This window comes from Chiloscyllium punctatum, chromosome 3, assembly GCF_047496795.1.
Source record: "Chiloscyllium punctatum isolate Juve2018m chromosome 3, sChiPun1.3, whole genome shotgun sequence".
NCBI classification, from domain to species: domain Eukaryota; kingdom Metazoa; phylum Chordata; class Chondrichthyes; order Orectolobiformes; family Hemiscylliidae; genus Chiloscyllium; species Chiloscyllium punctatum.
Genome location: NC_092741.1, coordinates 61,853,438 through 61,880,316, shown reverse-complemented (window position 1 = coordinate 61,880,316; position 26,879 = coordinate 61,853,438). Strand labels below are relative to the sequence as shown.

At 39.7% G+C, this 26,879-nt stretch overlaps 1 protein-coding gene across 4 annotated transcripts in view; it reads left to right on the top strand.

Annotated features, from left to right (window-relative positions):
* Positions 1–26,879, top strand: part of ahi1 (Abelson helper integration site 1) — a 260,111-nt gene that overhangs the window by 113,088 nt on the left and 120,144 nt on the right. For all 4 annotated transcript variants that reach the window (XM_072554134.1, XM_072554114.1, XM_072554123.1 and 1 more), the window contains 3 exons: positions 16,568–16,785; positions 23,847–23,892; positions 25,133–25,209. In XM_072554134.1, coding sequence (XP_072410235.1) covers positions 16,568–16,785; positions 23,847–23,892; positions 25,133–25,209 — 341 coding nt within the window. The remainder of the gene's footprint in view (positions 1–16,567; positions 16,786–23,846; positions 23,893–25,132; positions 25,210–26,879) is intronic.

The window sequence follows — 26,879 nt, the reverse complement described above, 5'->3', positions numbered from 1 at the left end:
TCTGGTCATTGGTAATTCCCCACAATGAGATGATGGAAGTTTTGGTAGTGATAACATTGAGTGGAGAAGAATAGTTTCGCTTTGTTGGAAATTATTGTTATCTGCCAGTAGTAAGTCTGTAGTTGGCCTTGTTGATTTTGTCATTCTTTTTGTATGCAATATCATTTCTCCCGTTTCTGATGGTACATTTCATGTCAAGAGTGTGGTGCTGGAAGAGCACAGCAGGTCATCCAAGGAACAGGAAAATCGACGTTTCGGGCAAAAGCCCTTCATCATCATTCCTGGTGGAGGGCTTTTGCCCAAAACATCAATTTTCCTGCTCCTCGGATTCTGCTTAACCTGCTGTGCTTTTCCAGCACCACACTTGACTCTAATCTCAAGCATCTGCAGTATTCACTTTCGCCTGGTACATCTCATGTGTTGAGTGACTGCCTAAAACTGACAAATGTTCATATAAATTCTGTTTACCCCTGCACATTTATCTATTTCAAATAATTTGAGCCTGTCTTGGAAGTAGCATCTTATTTATATCAAAATTAATTGATTTTGCCTTTGTTAAATTTGTTTGTAGAAGGCATGTTTCTATGTCTTCCATGTTGAAGAATTTGAGTTAGGGGATGGCCTGATTTAGATAGGAGTCTATTAACACACTCGGTTGAGAACTCTTGAGGGGGTTATGATAAACCATTTAAAAAGTACTTTGGGAAATACACACAAGAATGTTTCTTTACAGATCAAGCATGAGCTGACCCCTATAAAATGCTACATATGAGTGTAACGGTAAGAAGTGTCAAGGTCCTGTTAAACTTAGATAAATATGCTGTGTATTACAATTTGCAATTAGGATTCATTGGACCATAGATATCAAATCAACTGAGCTAAATATGATAAATTAATAGGTGCAAACAGCTTAAAAGGTGTTGCAACTAACCAAGTAGTAAGCTTAATGAACAAAAAGGTCCCACTCCTTTTTATAGATTCCTTTGTACTGTAAGTATCTTGAGATAGTTTGAGCATGATTACCTAGAATTTTTGCTTGAAATGTTGAGGCTTAAGTTCCTTGTTTACAGTGAGGATCCTTTGATGTGGTCATACAAAGAAGAAATGGAAGACTTCGCTAGAAGACCCAGAAAAAATGAGGAAGTGAGCAACAATAGAGTAACTGCTGGGAGATAGGAAGCACAATATGTAGTGTTATTTTAACCGTGAGCAGTCTCAAAAGATTAATATTAAAACTAATTAAATCTGGCAATGTGTGGGTCCATCACAAGGAAAGATGACCATGTTAACTGCTGGAACCGGGCAAATAGTTCACTATTGTCTTTGAGGGAAGGGAGCCTTCTCTCTGTCTTTGTCCCACCTCCATCCCCCTCCCCCGCAAAAAAACACGGTTTCCCCTGAAGTAGTGTTGTAACTCATTAGCTACATATTTGGATGAAGAAAATGGTTCAACAACATTTTTTGAGGTCAAGATGTGGTTTGAAAGAGTGGAACCAGCTTCATATTTTCAATTCTATGTAGTAATCAAATGTACCCTCCCCAGTACCTCACATAGTTTTTTGTGGATTTCCCTTGATACATAGCTTTGAAAGTCAGAGCTTATTTAGCACAAGAGAATGTGCTGACTAGCCAAAGACTCAATAGTTGTTCTGCCTACAAAGATGGCAAAGTTTGATTCCTGAAGCTGCTGAAAGAATTCAGGTTTCAGTTCTGCACAGAAAGAGACTTTTAATTCAGTTAGTGCATTGAGCAGAAGCAGGGAGTGCCACCTTGCAACAACGTAGGAGATGTAAAGGTCCTTTGGTAGGTTACTAACCCTAGGGCAGTGATTTTAGAATGTCATTCTAGATGCAGTGTATTTTGTTGTATTCACAAGCTAGTGTTGAATTAGGACTGCCTACCATTCCCAATTGTCCAGTAGTTTCCCAGAATGGATTATTGATGTACTTGGAAACTTCTGGAAATTCAGAAGAAAAATTGGTGGCTTGTGCTTTTTCAAGAAATTGCTGTACTGAGTGTATAGTCAAAAAGTGTGGTGCCAGAAAAGCATAGCCGGTCAGGCAGCATCCAAGGGGTAGGATCCAAGCTCTTCATCAGGAATCTTCATCGAAACGTCGACTCTCCTGCTCCTCGGATGCTGCCTGACTGGCTGTGCTTTTCCAGCGCCACACTTTTTAACTCTGATCTCCAGCAACTGCAGTCCTCACTTTCTCCCATATAACTTACCAAATTTGTCAGAGGTGGTTCCATTTTTTTCTCTTTTTCTTTCCTCAACTTGGGTTTGCTTGTCACAGAATTTCCAGATCAGAGACTGAGAATTCTGCAGTGTGTACTTCACATCCTGATTTCCAAATGTCAGTCCACAAGGCACAAATCAGGCTTGGGATGGAATCTTGCCCACTGGCCGGGATATGTGCTTTCGCAACCAGACTTGACCGGATTCCACCTGGGATAAAGCAGCCTGCTTTGAAAGAAAATTGAATATATTATTGAACAGTAAATATTTCTAGAGCTATGACAGAAGGAGCATTATTAATCGAAGCATTCTCAGATATGTGTATGGCCATGCATATTTACAAACTAAAGTAAATACTTGTTACCAACCTTACAATTTAGCTCTAATCAGGGAGTGCCATACTATGTCAAATTGTTGCACTTATTACGTGTATTTCAGGGGAAAGTGAAGAGCATAATAAGAGCACTAAAAAGGAAATGTAACATTTCCACACAGTTGACTTAAAAATATCTGTAACTTAGTCTCAAGTGACCATAAGTGATGCTATTTTGGACAAGTTGTTCATTGTGCAAGCTTCAGAACTGCTGCTTTTGATTACATATGCAAAGCTACCACTTGATGGAGTAGAATCCATATATATGGATTCAACTTCGTTGGTTGGTCCTTCTATTAGAATAGTTTCAAACCCCATTGCATATTGGGCATGTAAAATAGGCCAAACTTTTAAAACCTTTGAAGTAGGATGGATATGTTTATTCACCTGTGTGAAAGCCAGTGAGTGGATACATTTGATTGCACAAAAAATGCAATTCCCTATATTAAGAAAAGACAAAAATGCCCATGAATAAAAATGAGAGCTGTGAATACCTCTGTTCCCATTCCCAATCTTTACCCTTCCATCTCCGTTCCACATTCTTTGCCTTATCCTTCTCTTCTCTTTGAGATGGTTCTTTGTCTTCCTCTCCTCATTCTTTTATTCTCTCTCTTCCTAATTCCATCTCCATTTCCTCTCTTCTTTTTCATCTAAATTCATTTTTTTGACCTATCTATTCTCCTTAGACCTGGAATGTATTATTTCCCCATGTCTCTGCTTTGCACATTAAAGGCATGTAGGTGATACAAGTTATTGTTGGCACACAAATATTTTATGGGAAAGTTGGCTTACTTAAACAAATGATAGTGACTCTTGCTCCTCAGGCAAGATTTTAACTGGACTATTGAAATACTGATCAGTTGTTTTGAGGTGAGCCACCCTGAAATACTGGATTACCCTCAGGTCCTGCCATATAGTGCATCTTCATGAACTATTTTTCTGTTTTCAGACCACCACCTTCTAGATTGAGTACTGGTTGATAATTGAGTGGTAGGCCTGTAACAGAGTGTAGAGAGGAGTGATCAAACGTTTTCAAAGTTTGGAAGGATCAATGTTGAGGGAAGATCGAAGGGAAAGGTTAGTCTGATCAGAAGGAATTACGGCAGATCTGGAAAGTCAATGTTGAGGGGGTAGTGGGGTTGGGGGTGGTGAGGGGGCAAGGTTGGAAAAGAGGGTATCTGAGACCTTGCGTCTGTAGGGGGTGGTATGCTTGAAGTTTAGACCGGATTGAAGGACTTTGGTTTGGTGGTCTTAGTGATAACAGTTTATTTGGGGGTTTGGGTGAATGTTAGGGTGGGTGAGAGTGAGGGACGTCAAACACCTTGGGGATGAAATTGAAACAATCTTGGTACACCGTTGCCTGAATAGGTAAAACAGAGAAATTAAATGGTAGGTTACTGTTGCACCTGCCACACAGCGTATTTGAACTCTTATGTCTAGCAAAAGAAGTATGAGTCAACACTTAATAGTAGTGAAACTACTATTCCTTTATTTGACACATTTAATACTAGAGCAACAAATACACTGTGAACCAGTGAAAAACACGACAAATCTATCTTATGTTTTACCTTAACTATGGATGATTATATACCACCACACTAGAAATTGGCCAGGATCCATGCGGTGATGTCGTCTCGTCTTCTTCCAATGGTTTCAGAGGAGGCTTCTCATTCGGTGGTTATTCTCAAGTTACTGCACTGAGCGTTCTTTTGCGGCGATTCTTATACTCCAAAGTCTTCACACCCTTTTAGGAGGGCCTTGAGTGTATTCCAAAGGATTGATCAGGTTCAATCACCCTGATCGATCAGACTCAACCGGGTGTTGACACGTTGATGGCAGGTGCTGAATGTGAGGTGCCTCCATGTCTGGTGCACACCTCGATGTTTCCAGTTTGTGGGGACAACATTCCATTGTCCCATTCAAACCCAAATTCCGGTGTGTATTGTAGAGTCTGCAGCTATCAGGCTTTTTGGTAGTTGCAGCCCCTGGGTTCTGCAGCACGTTGATTATCACAGTCATTTTGGTCAAGGCTCAGATTCATTTCCTAGCATGCTTTAATCATTGACCATCTTTTGTAACTCAGTGATAAGTTCATCACTTTCCATCATAAGTTCATTATTTTGAGTGGCCCATCCAGCCACAGTCACTTTACTTAACCTTCTTGATCCAATAGTCCTCACCTTTCTTTATTCACTGGGTTTCCCAGAACTTGAGAAATGTAGCCTGACTGGGTTAATTTTAAAATAGTGGTTAGTTCTGAGGCATGCAGCCTCAGTACAATGTGTAAATTGCCAGTTTACTCCGGGCGAGTAGATTAGTTCCCAAATCACCATTTTAACTGTAAGTGGGAGGTTGGGGATAAATTTCAGATTTTTTAGCATGCCATCCAACTGAAATTCACCTGTTTGTGGGGATCTAAATTTGTTCCATAGTGTTTTATTCAAATGTATATATCTGAATGGGGATAACAACTGTGAGCAATGTTCATTTTAATTATTTTTTGTTGGCAGCCTGTTCATTTCAATGCATGTTACCTTATAGATGTTGCGTGACCGCACATGTGATTTTAACTGGAACAAGTTAAGAGGCCTCTGAGGCACCTTCACGTTGTAGGTGGAAGCACTTCTGTGATCACGTTTCTAAGAATATAGCAGTTATGCCCCCAACAGTTCAAGAGAAATAGAAGAGCAGATCTGTAAGCAAATTTTAAGGGAAGTGTAGAAGTAGTAGTGTAGTGATAGTAGGAGATTTCAAATTCCCCAACATTAACTAGGGTGGTCATTCTGTGAAAGGTTTGGAGGGAGTGGAATTCTTAAAATACATCCAGGAGGGCTTTTTAAGCCGGCACGTAAAAGAACCTACAAGGGAAGGGTAGTCCTGGACTTAAGTTTAGGTAATGAAGTTGAGCAAGTGGTTTAAGTATCAGTGGGGGAGCATTTTTCAGATAGCATTATAACTTCATTAAATTCAAGATATTTATGGAAAGAACAAGAATGGGTCTGAAATCAAAAGTTCTCAACAGGGGGAAGGCTGCTTTTAATATGATCAGATTTGATTTGATCAGAATGAACTAGAAACAGATACAAAAAAAGGATATGAAAAGATACTGGCAAGTAAAATAAAGGAAAATTCAAGGTTTTATAAGGGTAAAAGGATAATGTGGGAATGAGAAGGACCCTTTAAGTACCAAAGTGATAACTTGTGCATGGAGACAGAGGATGTAGCTAAGATTCTAAATTAGTACTTTGTGTTAGTGTACATTAGTGAGAAAGATGATATGGATATAGAAGTTAGGGAGAAAGTCATAGAGTCATACAGTATGAAACAGACCCTTCAGTCGAACCTCCTCATGCCAAACGTAATCCAAAACTAAATAGCCCACCTGCCTGCTCTTGGCCCATTTCCCTTCAAACTCTTACTATTCATGTACTTACCCAAGTGTCTTTTAAATGTTACATTTGTGCCCATATCCACTATTTCCTCAGGAAGTTCATTCCACACCCGAACCACCCTTTGTGTAAAAAATTTGTTCCTCATCTTTTTTAAATCTGTCTCCTCCTATCTTAAAAATGTGCCCCCTAGTTTTGAAATCTGAACCCTCTCCAACTTAATAATATCTTCCTTAACTGGGTAACCAGAAGTGGACACGGTTCTCCATAACAGACCACACCAATGTCCTGTACAGCCTCAACATGATTTCCCAACTCCTATACTCAGAGGACTGAGCGATGAAGGAAAGCGTGCTAAACGTGATTTTAACCACCATGTTTGTATGTTACGCAAACTTCAAAGAATTATGTACCTGAACCCCTAGGTCCCTCTGTGCAACAAAACTATCCAAGGCCGTACCATTTTTTGTCAAAGTTCTACTACTGTTTTCGAGGTACCAAAATGCAATACCTCGCATTTATCCCGATTGAACTCCATCTGCCATTTTTCAGCACATTGACCCATTTGATCAAGGTCTTAGAAAACCTTCTTCTGCTGGGAAGCACAGAGGCTGACAGAGACCTTAGTTATCATGTACACCACTCCCTTAAGATATCAAGACAAGTGAAGTGGTTAAGAAGGCATATGGCACACTTGCCTTTATTTGTTGAGGCATAGAATTTAAGAGCAGGGAGGTTATGCTGGAATTGTATAAAATGTTAGTTAGACCACACCTAGAGTATTGTGTGCACTTTTGGAATCCACGTGACAGAAGGGATGTGATAGCACTAAAAAGGGTGCAGAGGAGATTTACTAGGATTTTGCATGGGCTCGAGAGTTTCAGTTATGAAGAGAGATTGGAGAGGCTGGGGTTGTTTTCCTTAGAGCAGATGAGGTCGAGAGGGAACATGATTATATGCACCACATACCTTAGCTTAAAAACAAACCTAAAAGAAAATTTAAATTCCAGTTACAGAGGAATATTGAAAAGCTATGGTATGTAAACATGAGAGTATTAATTTGTATAGCGATAAATACTGTCAGGTTCAATGGAACAAATAGCCTATCTTTGTGCAGTTCATAACTCTAGTGAAAGGGGCTGGCATGATGCAGTAATAGAGTCCCTATCTCTTAACCAGGAAGTCTGAATTCGAATCCCACCTACTCTAGAGGTATGTAATAACTACTTTGAACAGGGTGATTTAAAAAAAACTTAATTTGAAAAATGAATGGATGAGCACATGCCTGATGCAATAAAATGGGATTTGGGAAATTCCAGAGGCTAAACTGAAAAGAAACTCTGTCTCTGCCACAGAACGTGGGTGAGGCCAAAACACTGAATGCATTCAGGAAGGATTCATAGTTCTTAGGGCTAAAGGGATCTGGCATTGGAGGTATTCCGGGTATAGAGAGATTGTTTTGTGAGGAGAGATTATGTTGAGTATGTATCATTTGAATATTTGAAGAATGAAAGGCAACCTTATTGAAACATTAAAATTCGAGGAGACTTGACAGAGTTAATGTGGAAGATTGTTTACCTTTGGGAAGGAGTCTAAGACCAGAGGGCATAACCTCAGAGTAAGAGATCATACATTTAAGACAGAGATGAGAAGAAATTTCTTCTCTCATAAAGTAATGAATCTTTAGAATTATTTATCACACTGTAAAGGCTGGGTCATTAAATATATTCAAGGCTGAGATGAACAGATTTTTAATGAGTATGGAAATCAAGGGTTATAGGGAAAGGATGGGAAAATGGAGTTGAGGTTTACCAGATTAGCCACAATCTCATTTATTGGTGGAGAAGAACCGATGGGCTGAATTATCTATCTCTTATGGTCTTATGCATCATGCGATATGGGGAGAAAGCAGGAACAGTGAAATGGAGTTGGCCCATCGGCCATTACCATATTGAATGGTTGTGCAGGCTCAAAGGACTGAATGGCCTACTCCCGCCCCTAGTTTCTATTCCAAAGAACTTCCGCAGTAGATTAAAGAAAGTTCTTAACAGCCTGTAGAGATTATCTTCAGTCAAAACATTTTTCACAATGTTGAAAATTTATTGTCCTGTAATAGAAGTTGAATTTGTCTCATCCATAGCTAAGATATTTGATCATATTTTTGTTCATGCCAAATTTCATCATCATAAAGGGAGTTTAAGCATAATCTGTTTTTTGAGTTACCAATCTATTTTCTGGACAATAGAAAACATTGTGACATTGTTTAAAATCATACAGTTATGTTCTATGATACGTACATAAACGCAGGTGCATGTTGGATTATTCAAAACCCAACTGCAGCAGACTTCCTTGTGCATGGCTGCAGCTACATAAAATAGAATTGAATGTACAATGCACTTCTTAGAAAATTGGAAAGTCAAGAATTTGCTTTGTAGAGAAGTATTATCCTCACCCTACAAGTCAACTTTATTTTTCTTAGTATTTCTTGGATTGTGAGAGGAACTGCCAAGCTAGAATACATTACCCTAATAGCCTTTGAGTGGAAGGTGAAAAGACACATTCTTGAATTGCTGCAGTTTGTATGGAAAAGGTACAAAACATTGCTGTTGGAGAAAGAGTTCCAGGACTTTAACCGAGCAGCAATGATGGAGCGGTTATAAAGTTCCAAATTAAAATGCTATGTGATTGGAGAGAAACTTGCAGGTGGTGACTTTTCCATGCTGGAAATTGAGTTTGGAAGGTGCTGTCAAAGGAACTTTGGTGAGTTGCTTCAGTACATCTTGTATCTAGTACATACTGCTGGTACAGAGCATCAGTGGTGGAACGAGCAAGATAAGCCTCTTTGTCCTGGATGATGTTGATCTTCTCATCCAGGCATGTGGAGAGGATTTCATCGCATTTCTGATTTGTGCCTTGTAAATGGTGGACAGATTTTGAAGAGTCTGGATATGAGTTAACTGCTGCAGAGTTCCCAGCTTCTGACCTGCTGTTGTAGCCGCAGTCTTTACATGATCAGACTAGTTCTGTTTTCGATCTGTGGGATGGGTAGGTTACTGTTAATGAGTTTACAATCTTAAAAATGCAAAGTCAAATCCATCCATGGCAGCTGGTAGATTTAAATTTGTAAATCAATAAATTTGGGAAGAAACACCAGATGACTATGAAACTGCTCAGTGTGATAATTTCAATCTAGTTCTCTAATGTCCTTTAGATGAAGAAATCCACCACACTTAACTGATCTAACCAATACAACACTAAAATAGGTGGATAAGTCAGCTGCAATGAAGAAGTAAGAAATTTACAAATGGACATAGATATGTTAGATGAATGAAACAATGTTTCATGGATAAGTGTGAAGTTATCCCTTTTGGACAGAGGAATAGAAAGGTAACTTATTGTTTAAATAGGGAGAAACATCAAAGGACTTCAGTGCAGAGGGATCAGGGCGTCTTCATGCGTGAATAGCAAAATGTTGGTATCCAGGTACAACAGGTAATAAAGAAGGCAAATGGAATTCTGACATTATTGCTAAAGAAATACAGTTTAAAAGTAAGGAAGTTTTGCTGCAGCTGTACAAGATAATGGATAATATTATGTATAATTTTGGTCCCATTACTTGTGGAGGGGTGTTGTTGTATTGGAGGCAGTTCAGAAGTGGTTCACTAGGTTGATTCCAGAGATGAGTTTGTCTTATGAAGAGAGATTAGGCTTATACTCTCTCGAGTTCATAAGAATGAGAGGAGATCTAATTGAGGTATCTAAACTGCTAAAGAGGATTGACCAAGTAGACTTAAGAGTTAATGTTTCCTCCTGTGAGACAATCTAGAATGATAGGTCATAATTTTAGGATAAGGGTTAGTAGTTTTAAAACAGAAAAGGAGCAATTACTTCTCTCAAATGGTTGTGAATCTGTGAAATTCACTACTCCAGATTCTGGAGGATGCCGGACCATTAAGTAAATTTAAAGGGGAGAGAGACAGATCTTTAATTATTAATGCATTAAGGAATGTGGGCAGAAAAGTGAAATTGAGGCCAAGATGAAATCACCCATATTGTCCAAAATGGCAGATCAACACAAGGTGCTAAGTTGCCTACTCATACTCCTTGTTCTTATATTCTTATGCAACCAAATGTGGTTACAGACCAAAAACATTGTGATTTACTCTCAGCTACGTTCTAAAATATTGTTATAACCCATTCATTTGTATTTTTAGATTAGATTCCCTACAGTGTGGAAACAGGCCCTTCAGCCCAACAAGTCCACACCGACCCTCCGAAGAGCAACCCACCCCCCCTCTGACTAATGCACCTAACACTATGGGCAATTTAACATGGACAATTCACCTGGCCTGCGGGAGGAAACTAGAGGAAACCCACACAGACACAGGGAGAATGTGCAAACTCGACATAGACAGTCGTCCAAGGATGGAATTGAACCTGGGAACATGGTGCTGTGAGGCAGTAGTGCTAACCACTGAGCCACCGTGCTGCCCAATGTTAAAATGGTTTAAATAGATACAATAGAAGTGGGAATTACAGGAGATCATGTTGGGGGAATATTTTGCTGCACCAGCAATGTGCACTTAAAAAACATTTTTAATGTACTGAAATGTCACATGGATCTTTAACAGGAGAATTATGGAGCAACATTTAGCATTCAGCTTCATAATAAAATATTAGACAGAAGAACTATCACATTAAATTTTAAGGAGCATCTCAAAGGATAGCTGAGAGGTATAGATATAGGGAAGTAATTCCAGAACTTGGGGCCTAGGCAGCTTTCAGTGGTGGAGTGATTAAAATCATGATATACAAATTGCGAAGAATTGATGAAATGCAGAGGTTGAAGGAGTTGTAGAGCTAAAGAAGTATGCTGAAATCGTGAGGAGCTGGGCTATGGAGTGGTTTGAAAGTATGGATGGGAATCTTGAAACTGTGCTGGTGCCTGACTGGGAGCCAATACAGGTCCACGCACACCGGGGAACTCATAAGCAAAACTAATGTAGTGTACAAAATCCCATGCAAGGACTGCAGAAAACACTACATCAGACAAACAGGAAGACAGTTAACGATCCGTATACACGAACACCAACTAGCCACGAAACGACACGACCAGCTATCCTTAGTAGCCACACACACAGACGACAAGCAACATGAATTCGACTGGGACAACACTACCATTATAGGGCAAGCCAAACAGAGAACAGCCAGGGAATTCCTAGAGGCACTCATCCACAGACTCTATCAACAAACACATCGACCTGGACGCAATATACCGGCCACTACAGTGGACAGCTCGAACTGACAACCGGAAGCGGCAGAGACAGGCCACTATAAATGCCGGAGGAAACAGCACAGAAGCACTTCACAGGAGGCTCCCAAGCACTAAGGATGTCACCTAGACAGGGGACGAAATGTTTGCAAGACAAATTCCCAGCTCGGCGAACAGAACCACAACAACGAGCACCCGAGCTACAAATCTTCTACCAAACTTTGACCACTTACTATTTTGCCCATGGTTGGTGGAGGGCCACTCCAATCAAATAGCCTGGTAGCTTTGGCTGCTAATATCAGGTAGGAATTAGGTGTAGCTAATTATTCTACGCATCCCCTGAACTCATTGGAGGGACTACACATCCAAAATTACACTTCCCCCTTTACCCGCTTCCTGAACTTTCAAACTCCAACCCTCACTGGCATGTATGAGCTTATTCCCAACAAAACCTATGCCTAGGAAATCTTTAGCATGGATCTGGGAGCAATCTCCATGAAGGACCAGCCAAATGACTGTTTTGTGACCTGAACCCCAGTAAATATCCCCAGTTTGTCACATTCCAGATTTTGAAGCCATGGAGCATTCGTGGGAGGGGGAGTGAATGTTGACAGCGGTATATTCGAGACTGAGGTTAACAGATTTTCAATCAGTGAGGTAATCAGGGTTCTGGGGAAAAGGCAGGAAGGTTGAGTTAAGAATTGTTCACACTTTATTTCAAAAGGATTGAAGTTATAAAAGTAAGGAGTTCCACGGCTGGAATCCAAAAAAAAGTCACAATTTGTAGGAAAAGGCATAAAAGTGGAGTTGAGGATTATCAGATTGCCACAATGGCATTGAATGGCAGAGCAGACTTGATGTATTGAATGGCCTACCCCTAGTCTACATCTATGGTTTTATGGTCTTTTCAGTCATAATGGCAGAACAGGCAGAACAGACTTGATAAACCAAATTGCCTACTGTTCATTTACTACAAGAGCACAAGTTGATTATACAGGGGGAAAAAGTGCAAAGCTATTTACATATAAACTTTTTTTATTCATTTATGGACGTAACCGGCTGGCCAGCATTTATTGCCCATCCCTAGTTGCCCTTAAGAAGGTAGTGTTGAGCTGCCTTCTTGAACTGCTAAAGTCCACCTACAGTGGGTTTGCCCACAATGCTGTAAGAGAGGGAATTCCAAGGTTTTGACCCAGTGACAGTGAAGGTGCAGCAAAATATTTCCAAGTCAGAATTATGAGTGGCATGAAGGGAACCTTGTAAGTGATTGTGTATCTGCTACACTTGTCCTTCTGGATGGAAATGGTTGTGGGTTTGGAAAGTGGCCATGTAAGGATCCTTGATGAACTTCTGCAGTGCATCTTGTAGGTGCTACTGAGCGACAGTGGTGGAGGGAGTGGATGCTTATGGATGTAGTGCCATTCAAGTGGGTTGCTTCCTGGTAGGTGTCAAGTTTGTTGAGTGGTGTTGGAGCTGCACCCATTCAGGCAAATGGGAAGTATTTCATATCACTCCTAACTTGTGCCTTGTAGATGGCAAACAGGCTTTGGTGAGCTCGGAGGTGAGTTACTCACTACAATATTCCTAGCCTGTGACCTGGTCTTGTGGCCACTGTCTTTATGTGGTGAGTCCAGTTGAGTTTCTGGTCAATGGTAACTCCCAGGATTGGTAGTTATAATGGGGAATTCAGTGATTGTAACTCCATTGAATGTCAAGGGGCGGTGGTTAGATTATCTCTTATTAGTGATGACCATAGCCTGGCATTTGTTCCTTAACACTTGTCAACCCAAGCCCAATTTGGAACATTTTCAACATAAACAGCAAAAACTGCAGCATTTTCTTCCCCCAGCAATATCCTTTGAAGATACCCAATCCCGATGATGTATCACTATTATCTTAACTTTGAGATTTCTTGCTCAACTGACTCTTCAGTTTTGACAGTCTACATATTACTTTCCAGTTTTGAGGGCATAGACTCCTTTTTAGTTCCAATAGCTAGGAGATGTCTGCAAGCTCTTAGAATCTGCAGATTCTACAAACTAAACTTCCAGTCTGGAAATTTCTACAAAACTAATAAAAAGCTGTTATTTTGAACTGGAACCTAATTCTCCTCAATTTACTAGTAGCCTCTGATCATTTTTTTGATGCATATCATAAAATTCAGCATTGCAAAGTCTTAGAGTCATGGAGCTGTACAGCATGGAGACAGATCCTTCAGTCCGACTCTTCTTTCAATAATTCCATAATTCCTTAAATCGCAAATTTTTGTGGAAATTGTGTTTAGTTTAGTATTCCTTTTTTTTTTCAAAAAATGTCACCATCACAGAACCTAAACCACAAATCTATTTTATGTCTGTTAATACCCAAGCTCTCAAATAATTATGTCAACCTTTATCACAAGAAGTCAAACATACATGCCAACTCATTTCTGTCTTGTGACCGACCAAAGTAGAGAAGGCACATTGGGAAGGCACCTAAAACATCTGGAGGGACGTCATCATCAATATACCGAATGAAGTTGCAATGTCTGAGGTAATGCACAAATGCCCAATTAACTAATCTATTCAACCTTTCAGGTGCTACTTTTCACACATTTGACAGAGTCTCACTTATCAGCCATCCTGAAACCCAATAAACTGGAAGTTATCCTCAATTCTGAGTCACTGCAGAAGGGATGGTAGATAGCAAAAGAAAGGCCCAGCTCAGACTTAGCAAAGATATGAATTTGTGAACCATTTCAATCTGAAAACTTATCTAAAGGAAACCTCTTAGTATTAATTCTCCTGCTCAAGTTTAATTAGGAAGCATTTCCTTAATTTCTATGAGTACAAAGGCAAAAAATACAGAAAGACTTTTCAGGAGGTAGAGACTAAGAACTGCAGATGCTGGAAATCTGAAACACAACCTGGAAGTACTGAAGAAATTCAGCAGGTCTGGCAGCACCTGTAGAGAGAGAAGCAGAATTAACTTTTTGAATTATTAATGTGCAGTCCTGCTGAAGAGTTGCTGCACTCAAAATGTTAACTCTATTTGGGGATGGGAAGGGGGTATGTTGGTTGGTTCCAAAAGAACTACGAAAAGCAGCAGGCCTTGTTCTGAACTGGAAATTAAGACTTAGGAATGATGGGATGTAGGAATTACAAGATAAAGAATGATGAAGGTTCTGTGATTCATGATCTTCCATCCTACCATTTGCATGATACAGGCACCGTTGGAAGTTAACTTTCTCGGTTGGCTGAATGGCCGGTTTGCAATACAGAGTGTTGCCAGTCGTGTAGGTTCAGTTCCCATACTGGCTGACGTCACCATGACAGTCCACCTTCTCAGCCTTGTCATGCATGACCTTCTGTTAACAGATGCATGCTGATTATCCCTGACTAATCCATGTCTCTCCAAGTGTGGATATATTCTATTAGACCTCTTTCTAATAGCTGACTGACTGATTGAACTACAGTTTTCTGATTAATCCCTTATTCCTTTTTTAAAATGAGGCAACATGAGACTTGCGACCAAAGAGGGTGTGAAAATTACTGCCAGGACTCCTATTATCTCCTCTTTACCTCCCTCAATCCTGCAGATTTATCCAATTTTAAGGCTGTTAAACCCTCTAGAAACACCTCTCTATGTTAAGCTCTTGTAATATTTCATAGTTCTTTACTCTTGTACCTGTATCTGTGTCACAATTTTCCATGTGAATACTGACAAAGTATTATTTGAGGTCTGTACCCTCCTATCCAGAACCCCACACACACATTTTACTTCTAGCTCTATAGCCCCTTCTTATAGGCCGTATACGTTCCCTACTTATTCTTGTGTTGTTCATATATTCAGATAAATCTTTGAGATTTACTTTGTTCTACTTTCCAATCCTTTCTCATGCACTGTCTTAGCTTCCTTAACTTCCTTTTTAATTTCCCCCTTGTACTACTACTCTAAGTACCCTGCCATGTTGAGCCATTGGTATTTAACATTAGCTTCTCTTTTTTTTCTTCATTCTCATCTTTATGTTGCTTGATTTCCAAAATTCTCTGGTCATGGTCGTACCCGTTTTCATATGGGGATATATTTTCCCTGTATTCTTGCTATTTCCTCATTGAATGTCTTCCACTGCTCTGACAGTTTAATTTGCAAGTAGCAGCTCTGAGGCCACTTGGGCTAAATCATATCCCATCTTAGTAAAATTGACCTTTCCCCAGTTTAAAACATTTATTTTAGTTATGGAGAAGGGTCAGTAGACTTAGAATGTTAACTTTGTTTTCTCTCCACAGACCCCTGAGTTTCTCAAGCAATGTTTGTTTTGTTTCAGATTTCCCAGTATCTACAATTCTTTGTTTTAGTTTAGAATTTTTATTCCAGGCCTATCATTATCCTTTTCCATTACTATCCTAAAGCTAACTAAGTCATGATCACTATCTCCAAAATGTACTCCTACTGATGCACCATCCACCTGCCCAGGCTCATTTTCCAATATTAAGGACTACCACCAATGGTATCAAAAGATTCACAATGCTGGTAGGGAAAGAGATCCGAGATTTTGACCCACTGACACTGAAGGAACGACAATATATTTTAAAGTCAGGATGATGAGTGGCTTGGAGGGGAACTTTCTTTATATCTGCTACCCTTGTCCTTTTGAATGATAAATGTTATGGGTTTGGAAGGGGTTGTCACAGGAGTCTTAGTAAGTTTCTGCAGTACATCTGATAATTGGTACACACTGATGCCTCTGTTGTTCTCTTCATTGCACAATCATTTCCAGTGTTACTTTGCAACCAGGAGCCATCATTTAGTGGAACCTGGTTTTCTGTTGCCTGTGCCCACAAAGCAGGAAAGACCTGGCTTTCCCTACCTAGATACCCAATAACATATTTGACTATTGACTAAATTCACTCTCAAAAACAATTCATAAGACTCAAATTCACAGCTATTGAGCATCAAAGTAGAGTTGTATTGACATTAACGCTTTGGAAGCCTTATGATGTTAACTTCTCTAACCAAATTCTGCTTAAATGGAGAAAACTTGTGAAAATTGCACCAAAAGCAATTTGTGTTGTTAACAACAGTGAGAGATTTTAAAATTGTTTCCATAAGGTGGCTGTTTTCTGTCTCTGTTGTGGTAAAGGGTATTTCCATTCCTGTTGCAACTTGTCCCATTTCATGACTGTAAATTAGATATAAATGTGTTTTTCGACAAATGTAACCACACAAAGCGGTCAATTTTATACTCTAAAGTTTAAAGCAGCATAAGATGATGATTTATGTAAATGACCATTTTTTTGTTCTCTCTTATCTCCTAGTTGCTCAAATGGAGGCTGAGACTATGAAAGAAGTGTGTAAGGCAAACTTGAAGTCTGGAAGCACATCTACACCTAAAGGACCTAGGATTTTTAGCAGCACTTTTGATAATAGTTTTGATAGTAGCACTGTATATAATGGCTCGTTTTCTTCAATTAGTCATTCATCAAGGATATCAATGAAAATGCAAAAAGTCAAACAGAAACTGGACACAGTCATGGTATGTACCATTAGTGAAATGCAAAGAAAATACAGATGTTACTTTCAGAACTCTATTACAATGTTTGTTACAATACGTTGTGCATGAATCATATAAAAGGCTGATTCACAATCCTCTTAATAAGAACATAAAATATGCCTGATCGGCTGGGTAGAATTAGTTTGATGTTCCCATACAGATTCTGAAAATATACTATTAGTCAATATTATTTGCTTAACACAAATACTCATTGACAAGAATATTAGTGCATGGTTATCACTTGACTAAGGGCTGACAGAGGACAGTGTCATTGAAATGTTACTGGACTAGAGATCCAGGACCTCAAGGTAAAGTTTGAACTCAATAAAAACATCTGGAAAAGTTATGCAGCTGCATTCACAACTGCCTTTTAGGGAAGGAAATCTGGTGTTCTTATCTGGTCTTTCCTTATATTTGACTCCAGACCCATAGCAATGACTCCAGACCCAAACATTGCCCTATGGATAACAAGGAATGGGCAAGAAATGCTGACCTAGCCAGCAATGCCTACACCCTATGAACAAACACAACCAGCTTTAGGAGAGGAGTAAGGTGAATGATGACACCTAAGTAGTTGTATTTTAAATTGTTGATTGGTGAGATTCCAAATGGATGTGGTCACTTGGTACGCCTTAACTATTGCAAATAGCTACCATTCAGCTACACCATTATCTAGACATACTTGTGCATCAAAATAGCATAATGTTTTAAAATAAATATTATTGTTTATGCTTCATTATCCCCCAAAATAGTTTGAGTTTATATTACAGCTTTCATGACTTCAGAACTTGCCAAACACTTTGCAACAAATTAGTTGCTTTGCAAGTATTATCACTATATAATGTAGGAAATTTTAAAATCAATGTGATCATTTACATTAATATTCAAATAATGCAATGCAAAAAGTTTAAAAATAAACTTAATACTTACTCCATAAACCATCACTCCACCAAAGTGGGTTTCAGCAGCTATTTTGATCCCAACAATCACCAGTCAGACAAGTCCACAGAGGCTGATGAGGACTAAGAAGCCACAATGGACCAGTGGCAAAGCGTGTTCCACAGGACTGAATATGTTCAACACAAATTTTGTGGTATTTTATTTGGAGCAGCATGCAGGGGCTTGGCTAGGATCCCTGTTGCTCATAATAAAATGGGAGTAGGTGGCAGAACCAGCTTCATGTTATAAAACCAGGAAAGAAGCAAACCCGAAAAAATATATTAATAAAGGCAAAATGGCTATTTTATCATTTGATCCTATAGTATGAAAAGAGGCCATGTGGCCCTTTGAGTCTGCACCAACCCTTAGGAGAGCATCCCACCTAGACCCTTACCCTATCCCCATAACCTCACATTTACCATGGCTAATCCACCTAGGCTACACATCCCAGGACCTTACAGACAATTCATCATGGCCAATCCACCTGACGTGCACATCTTTGGACTGTTGGAGGAAACTACAGCACATGATGGGAACCCACGTAGAGATGGGCAGAATGTGCACACACCACATAGAGTCACCCAAGGTTGGAATCAAACCCAGGTCCCTGGCACTGTAAAGCCGCAGTGCTAACCACTGAGCCATCAGACTGGCCAATTTAATTCTACCTCACATTAATGTATAGACATACAGATTATGTGTGTATTTACGATGTACAGCTTTGGTCTTAATTCTGTGGATATAATACCTAATATATTCAGTTGAATTCTGTTTATCATCCATGTAATGAGTCCAGCATAAGCGCCAGGCTACCAGTGTTAAATTACTCCGTTAATGTGTTGAAAATCTGCATCTGCATCTTCTGCAATCATGAGCAGTTTAATGTTTGATTGCAAGATTGGTGGACGAATGTGCATTGATTCTAAAGTGATATTTTCATGTATAGTATGACTTAATTCACTAGCATGAAATGTCAACATAAATGATTGAAATCAATACTGATGCTGATTGACCAAATACAGTATGCTGCAATATATGATAATGTATCAACTAATTCATCATCTTTAAAGGATTTCACCCAAGTTAGAAATAATTTTTATGTTGATGACAATTAATGCATTGTTTTAAAAAAATGAAAGAGTAGAAACCATTTTGCTGAGTATTTTTAAAAGCAAATGCAAATACAGCTAAAATAAGAAAAAAAGTTGCAAGTGGTTAAAAATGTAATAGTTGTAGGAGAATGAATGTAATAGAATTTAGGGAAAATAATTGGAATTAAATAATTAAATTCTTTTTTATGTTTTTAGATTTTAATTTATAATATACTGGATTGGAGACCTGTGCTCTTCAGCTGTTGGCTTAATTATTTCACCAGGAGCACTGTTATGCAGTAAAACAGAATTGTTTAATTATTCAACACTGACTTTAATACTGAAGAGAAGGCCATTCTTTCTTTTAATAGAATTTGTGTTCTGAAGCTCATGAAAGCCAGGTGTTTCAGATTTGTGAAGTCTTTGCCCAGGTGCATTCACCCTGTGGGTGTAATCCAGGGAATCCTGCCAAAACAAGCTACTTTCCATAAAAAAAATTAGCATTATATTTTCAATGGAGGCAATTGTTAACAAGGCTATAGGGGCAACAAGATAAAGAATTACAGTGCACGGGTGCTATTAACAGAAATATCTGTAGATGGTGCACCTGTTTGCGTGTGTGGTGGGGAGCAGGGTGTCAACTGACAGTAGTCGTTAAGATTTGTGCAAGCAGATGTGGTCTTGGAATATTGTCACCTCTTGTACATTGAAACTCAAGATGGTTAGGCATATATATATATATATTTAGAGAACAATTGTTTTAATGTGTGAATGATAATATATTTATTGTGCTGGAAAACTAGGGATGTCGTGCCAGAGGTTTTTTAAACTCCTTTGTGTATCTAATCCAATATTAAAATATAGTTTTCATTCTTTTATGCAATCAGTCTGTCAGCTTGACAGTATGAGGTGTCGTCTTCATTGTCATTGGCCAAACTTCACAATTTCAGACATTCATCTTCCTTTCTATTAAACTGAACAATACATACCAGCTTCTGATATTGGCCAAGACTGGTATTTGAGGCCTATTTATCCAGCAAGTTCTCCATTGTGAAGGCAACCTGCTTACACTTTTGCAAAATGTGCTGCCCCCCTCAGCCCATCTGCCATTGAAAGCATTTGTTTGTTCATATCTGTGTCAGTTCCTGGCTCAATAGTGAACAGTATTTTGATGGCACATGCATTTCCCTGAAATTGGAGGCAGGCAGAGCTTTGTTGACATTCTTCAAGATGGACTAGGAACCAGGTTTGCAGCCTGCTCCATGAAGAGACACAGGCAGTTAGTATAATTAAGACCTCACTTGTGGACCATGTTCATTTCTCCACCTTCAGTGGTGCCCTTCAGTTCAACTGAGGCGACCATTAGAGTTGCTGAGTGAAAGATTGCATCTCTGTCAGTTAACATTCCTGCAGAGTGGTTTCCCTTCTATCAAGGCAGACAGGCTTCAATGCCTCTAATTGTCCATTTCTACACTGGCTGGCCAAGGATACCCCAAGTTGTGGTGCTCAGGCTCATCTTCCTGCTTTAGCAACAGTAACCTCATCTAGGGATATTGTGGGCCTGAACATTATTCCTGGCCCTCTGATTAAGCCAACCGCATTTCATTCATGGGGTGTGGGTGTCACTGGCTGGGCCAGCATTACTTCTTGCTGTTGAGTAGTTGGTGCTGAGCTGTTACCTTGCACTGCTGCATTTCATATGTTGTAGGTAGACCCAGGATGCTTTTAGAGAGGTAGTTTCATGAATTGGAGCCAGACACCCTGAAGGAGCAGCAATATATTTCCAAATCAGGATGGTGATTGGTTTGGGGGAGAATTTACAAGTTGTGTTGTTCCCATCTATTTACTGCCTTTGTGCTTCTAGATGGCAATGGTCATGAGTTTGGAAAGTGCTCTCAGAGGAGCCTTGGTGAATTTCTGCAATGCGTCTTATATAGAATGCACATTGATGCTACTGAGTGATATCGGTGGAGAGTGTGGATGTGGTGCCAGTCAAGTGGTTGCTTTGTCCTGAATGGTGTCAAGCTTTTTTATTGTTGGAGTTGCGCCCATGCAAGTATGTTGGGAGTATTCCATAGCACTCCTGATTCTTGGATGGTGGGCATACCATGGCGAGTCAGGAGGTGAGTTACTCGCTACAGGATTCCCAACCCAAACATCCATTTGTAGCTACTACTTATATGACTAGTCAAGTTTAATTTCTGGGCACTGGTAACTCCCAGGATTGTGATGGTAACATCAATGAATATCAAGGGCTGCTGGTTAGATTTGCTCTAGTTGGAGATGATCTTTGCCTGCATTTATGTGGCACAAAGGTTACTTGTTACTTGTTGGTTCTGGATATTGCCTAGGTCTTGCGGCATTCGGGCATGGACTGTTGCAGTATCTGAAGAGTCTTAATGATGCTCAGCTTTGTGCAATTGTCAGCAAATACTTTCATTTCTGACCTTATGATAGAGGGAAAGCTATTGATGAAGAAGCTAAAGATGTTTGGGACTAGGCCACTCTCCTTGGGAGCACCTGAAGATGTGTCCTAGACTAAAATGACTGATGTCTAACAACCACTACAATCGTCTTTTATGCCACGTGTGATTCCAACCCGGGGGTGTTTTCCCCAGATTCCAATCTTTCTAGGGCTTCTTGATGCCAAAACCATAGGTGCAAAACTTTTAAAAGTGGTTTTAACTGTTTTTATGTTTATTGGTAGCTATTGCCTCTTTGGTAGCTTTTCTATGTCCTTCTGTTTAAATATTTTATATATATATATTTCTTCCTATTCAGTAATATTTCAAAGTTAAAAATGACAAAACAACAGGTTTATTTGGAAGTACAAGCTTTTGGAGCACTGCTCCTTAAACAGGTAGCTAGTCAGGCAATGATTTTTTAAATTCTTTCATGGAATGTGGCCATTTATTGATTCCTAATTGAGAACGTGATTGTGAGCTATCGTTCTGAACTGTGTCAGTCCATGTGATGCAGGGGCAAACACGTTGCTGATGGCACAGGAATTTCCACATTTTCAGCTGGCAAATGTGAGAGAAAAATAATGTAGTTCCAAGTCAGGATGGTGTGTACCTTTGAGGGGAACTTGCAAGTGTTGATGTTCTAATTCACCTGCTGCAGGCCTAGTCTGTCAGGACTCAACAAGCTTACTTTGTAGTGATGCTACCAAAAAATATATGGCAGTGGACATTGAAGTCCCCCATTAGTGCGTCCTCACCCTTGCGATCCACCATGCTTATTCTGATTGGTATTCAACATGGAGGAATACTAATCAATTGTCCTGGTAATTGACAGATTTCCTTGCAGATATTGGAGACTTCATGACTTCCTAAATTAATGGCTATAATTCCCAGGCTAACTCTCTCCTGACTATACTGCTGTGCTTTCACCACTGTTAGGTATGTCCTGGAGTGAAACAAGGCATGGTCAAGGATAGTGATTACTGTGTTTAGGGCATTCATTAGCAGTCGGATAAGGTTATGGGGCCATGCCTGTATTAGACTCTTGCTTTGACTAGTTTGTCTATTTTGGCAGATGATAATAAGGAGGACTTTGCAAAGGTGGTAGAGATGAGTGTTGCTGGTGCCTATGTTAATATCAGGTGATCCAAAAGATTTTATTCCTTTATGACTTATTCTCTAGAGTTTGGATTCTTGAATTGAGTATCTTGCTCGGCCATTTCAGAGGCAGTTAAGAGCTCCATCAGAAAGCTGTGGGTCTGGAGCTGCATGTATGCCAAATTCCTTTGTGATAGTTCCATGGCAGAATTTTTAATTCTGTTTTTTTTAGAAAGAAGCAATTAATTAAATGATGAATGTTACGACTGCAACGATGGCATTTGAACCTGTTCCCCAGTCTTCAGTATTAGTACAGAGATATTACCACAATCTCTTTGCAGTGATTATGAATATATTTCAATCAATCAAGAAAAACACATACTTTGCCAATATAATGCATACTTTGATAGTTCCAGGATACGTTGATGTTGTTGACATCAATGGAAGGTGAATGAGAGATTAAATGATTTCCATAAAACAAAATATATAGGAGTAGAACTGGACAATTTGGCCTATTGAGTCTGTTGCGCCATTTGATCATGGCTGATATGTTTCTTAAATTCAGATTCCTGAAGAAGGGCTCATGCCCGAAACATCGATTCTCCAGCTCCTTGGATGCTGTCTGACCTGCTGCACTTTTCCAGCAACACATTTTCAGCTCTGATATGTTTCTTAACCCTATTCTTCCTTTTCTACATACCCTTGATTCCCTTGCTAAGCAAGAACCGATCTATCTTCATCTTAAATACACTCTATGATTTGGACTCCACAGCCTTCTGCAGTAAGAGTTCCACAGATTAACCACTCTCTGGCTGAAGAAATTCCTCCTCCTCTCAGTTCTGAAGGGATGTCCTGTCACTCTGAGGCTGTGCCCCTGGGTCCTAGTCTCTCCTACTAGTGGAAATAGCTTCTCCACATCTGTTCTAACCAGGCCTGTCAGTGAATTGTAAGTACTGGATTAGTGGTGCTGGAAGAGCACAGCAGTTCAGGCAGCATCCAACGAGCAGCGAAATCAACGTTTCGGGCTAAGGTTCAATCAGATTCCCACTCATCCTTCTAAACTTGCTCAATACAGAGCCCAACTGCTCAACTGCTCCTCATAAAACAAGCTTTTCATCCCTGGGATCATTCTTGTATTCCTCCTCTGATTCCGCCTTTGATACAGGGCGCAAAACTGTACACAGTATTCCACATGTGTTCTGACCAGTCTTAGCAGTACATCTCTGCTGTTGTATTAGTTATCCTCTGCTGATTTTTCAAGACTTCCCAATCCTCTAGCTTCCCACTAATCTTCACCACACAGTACGATTTTTCTTTGCTTTTATCTGTCCCTGGCTTCTCTTATAAATGTTGCAAACTCACATTGGATGCAGCAATGTTAATGATAATGGATTAATTTATTTACTTTATTTCAAAGTAGTTCTTTTTGAAATCTGAATTTCGTTTATTGTAGGAATCAGTTCAACAGAGCATTTCAGAAACGGATTTTGCAAACCAAGGTATGTGAAAGTGTACAGATACTGTTATCCAGAACCTTGTATTTTTGTTCACATTTTCAACAGTTTCAATGTTATTTTTTCTTGCTCATAGTTAACTTACTCAATATACTGTAAAGGTTTGTTAAATTCAAGTGAGATCAGGCTCATGTTGAAACCAGAACTTGCTGTACACTGATGTGTGGTTAAATTTGTGTTCTTTTTAGATTAGATTCCCTACAGCATGGAAACAGGCCCTTCGGCCCAACCAGTTCACACCGACCCTCCAAAGAGTAACCCACTCGAACCCATTTCCCTCTGACTAATGCAGCTAACACTATGGGCAATCTAGCATGGCCAATTCACCTAAACTGCACATCATTGTGACTGTGGGAGGAAACCCACGCAGACACAGGGAGAATGTGCAAACTCCACACAGACAGCTACCCAAGGTTGGAATCGAACCTGGGACCCTGGTGCTGTGAGGGAGCAGTGCTAACACTGAGCCACCATAATAAGTCTTCCCTGTTCCATTAGTGGAGGAAACTATTCCTGAGAGACATTTTTATTAGGCCAGTCATTAACCAATTGTTTAGATTTTGTAAGGTCCAGAAGGCAAAAGGCAAATAGTTAGGAAACCTATATTTTAACCTATATTTCCAATATTGATTAGAAATTTAGAGTATGCAATTTTGAAAAGCGAAGATAAAATAAGAGCGAGTGAATTGCTGGAAGATAGCCTTGTAAGTAGAGAATCAATGATTAACAGAAAGGAGCTGTTGCGGCAATGGTAGTGTATCCATCTCTGGGCTATAATGTGCACATTTAATTTCCATCTGCCCCAGAGATATGTCATAACATGTCTGAACAGATTGATTAAAATAATTATATAGTGAACAGAAATTGCATTTGAAATTTGTATTTTAAGTTATTTTGTTTTACAGTAGTGTAGATTAAAAAAAACAAATTGTTGGACTGAGGGGGCTATTTCTGTGTTGCGTGTAGTTCTTGTATAATTAATTTTGTGTAATTAGAATTTTAAAACTGACAACTGGGTGGCTTCATTACTTCTAATACGGTATTAAAATGTAGCAATGTGTGATTTTTTAAAAAATGTAGCTGAGGCAGAGATCTTTCTTGGCTATGTAGTACTTTGTTTAAACTTTGATTTTGCAATTATTCGCAATCTAAGGAACAACAGAGCTGCATCATACTTATAGAAAAAGCTTCTTTAACCATACGCTTATCCATTTTTGTTCAATAGGAGTGGTTCCAATGATGTCATTGGATATGACTTGGGATTCCTCTTTTAGTTCCGTGGGCAGCTACTACTATAATAGTGTAAGTACTGATGATAAGAATCCAGAGCTGTTAAAATATTGAGATTTTACTTGTGAATGATGGGATCATGATCACACATATCTTCCTTTCAAATGTGTACTAATAACCTGCAATTTGCAAGTATTTTGTTACTAAAGGTTGACAGGTATCAGCAGTGGCTCATTAACATGTTTCCCATTGATTGGAATGCAAGAAGCAAGGCAACTTCATGCTACCTATTCATTCCGATTGGTTCAGATCCAGCCAGTGCTAACTGTGCTAGTCATTCAGCTGGAAGCATCATCAGAGAACTAATATCATGACTATCTAATCCTGTTAGTGCTTTGTGACTCAATCAGTAGAGAGCTTTCCTTCTGCTACCTTAATGCCAAGACCAGTCACTCTCATCTCTTTTTTATTTACTCCTGTGACATGGGCATTGCTACTGGCCATCATTTATTGTCCGTCCCAGTATGCTTGAGAAGGTGGTGGTGAACTGCTTTCTTGAACCACTAGAGTCCAGTTCAGTTCTTGCCTCTGGGGTTTAGCATTTTTTTCCATGTTTGGACCAAAATTGTAATAACGTCAGAAGCTTGTGGTGCTGATGAAACTCAAACTGTGTCGGGGCAGAACTGTTGTTTGATAGTACTGTTGACGACTCTTACCATCATTTTGGGGGTGGAGGTGGGGGGGCAGGGGGGTGGGCGCCACCATGGTTCAGCATTTAGCACTCCTGCCTCATGGCAACAGGAACCAAGGTTTGATTTCAACCTTGCATGACTACATCGGTTTCTGCTGGATGCTCCCGTTTCCTCATATAGTCCAAAGAGGAAGTACAAGTTAGGTGAACTGCCCATGCTTAAGTGTCTGTAGTGTCCAGGGTTTTCCAGGCTCGGTGGATTAGCCATAGTAAATGCGGGGTTATGAGGCTAGGTTAGAGGGCTGTATCTGGGTGGAATGCTGTTCAGAGGGTTGGTGTAGACTCAATGAGCCAGATGGCCTCTTTCCACAGTTTTGGGGATTCTATGATTCTGCTTACCTGATGATTTACATTAGACTAATAGGGCAGTAATTGTCTGGGTTAGATTTATCTTACTTTTTGTGCACAAGGCGCACATGAGCAATTTTCTACATTAATGAGTAGATGCCAATGTCTTCTCCCTTTTTCCTTTCTCCCCATCCCCTAACCTGATAGTAATGAAAGTGAGTGATATGTTGGTCCACAGTGTTATAAATTGAGGTTGAATACAACTCTGCTACCCACAGTGTCAAATGAATGTCCAGTTTTGAGTTACTACACTTGTTTAAAATCTAGCCCATTTAACATGATGATAGTGCTGCACAACATTATGGAGGCTGTCCTCAGTGTGAAAGTCTTCAACTCATCTTCATCTCCACAACAGCTGTACATGCATGGAGAGATTTATCTACGGCAGACAGATTGGTGAGAACAATGTCAAGTCAGTTTTTCCATCTTATGGTTCCTCACCACTTGTCACAATCCCATAGGACTATATGAAAAGGAGTCGGCCATTTAACCTCTCAGGCCAGCTCTGCCATTCAGTAGGATCATGGCTGACCCAACACTCATCACATCCATTTCCTGCCCTATTCCTATAACCCTTGATTCCCCTACTGATGAAACATTATACTTTTTTTAATTAGTTGTGGAATGCGGACATCGCTGGCTG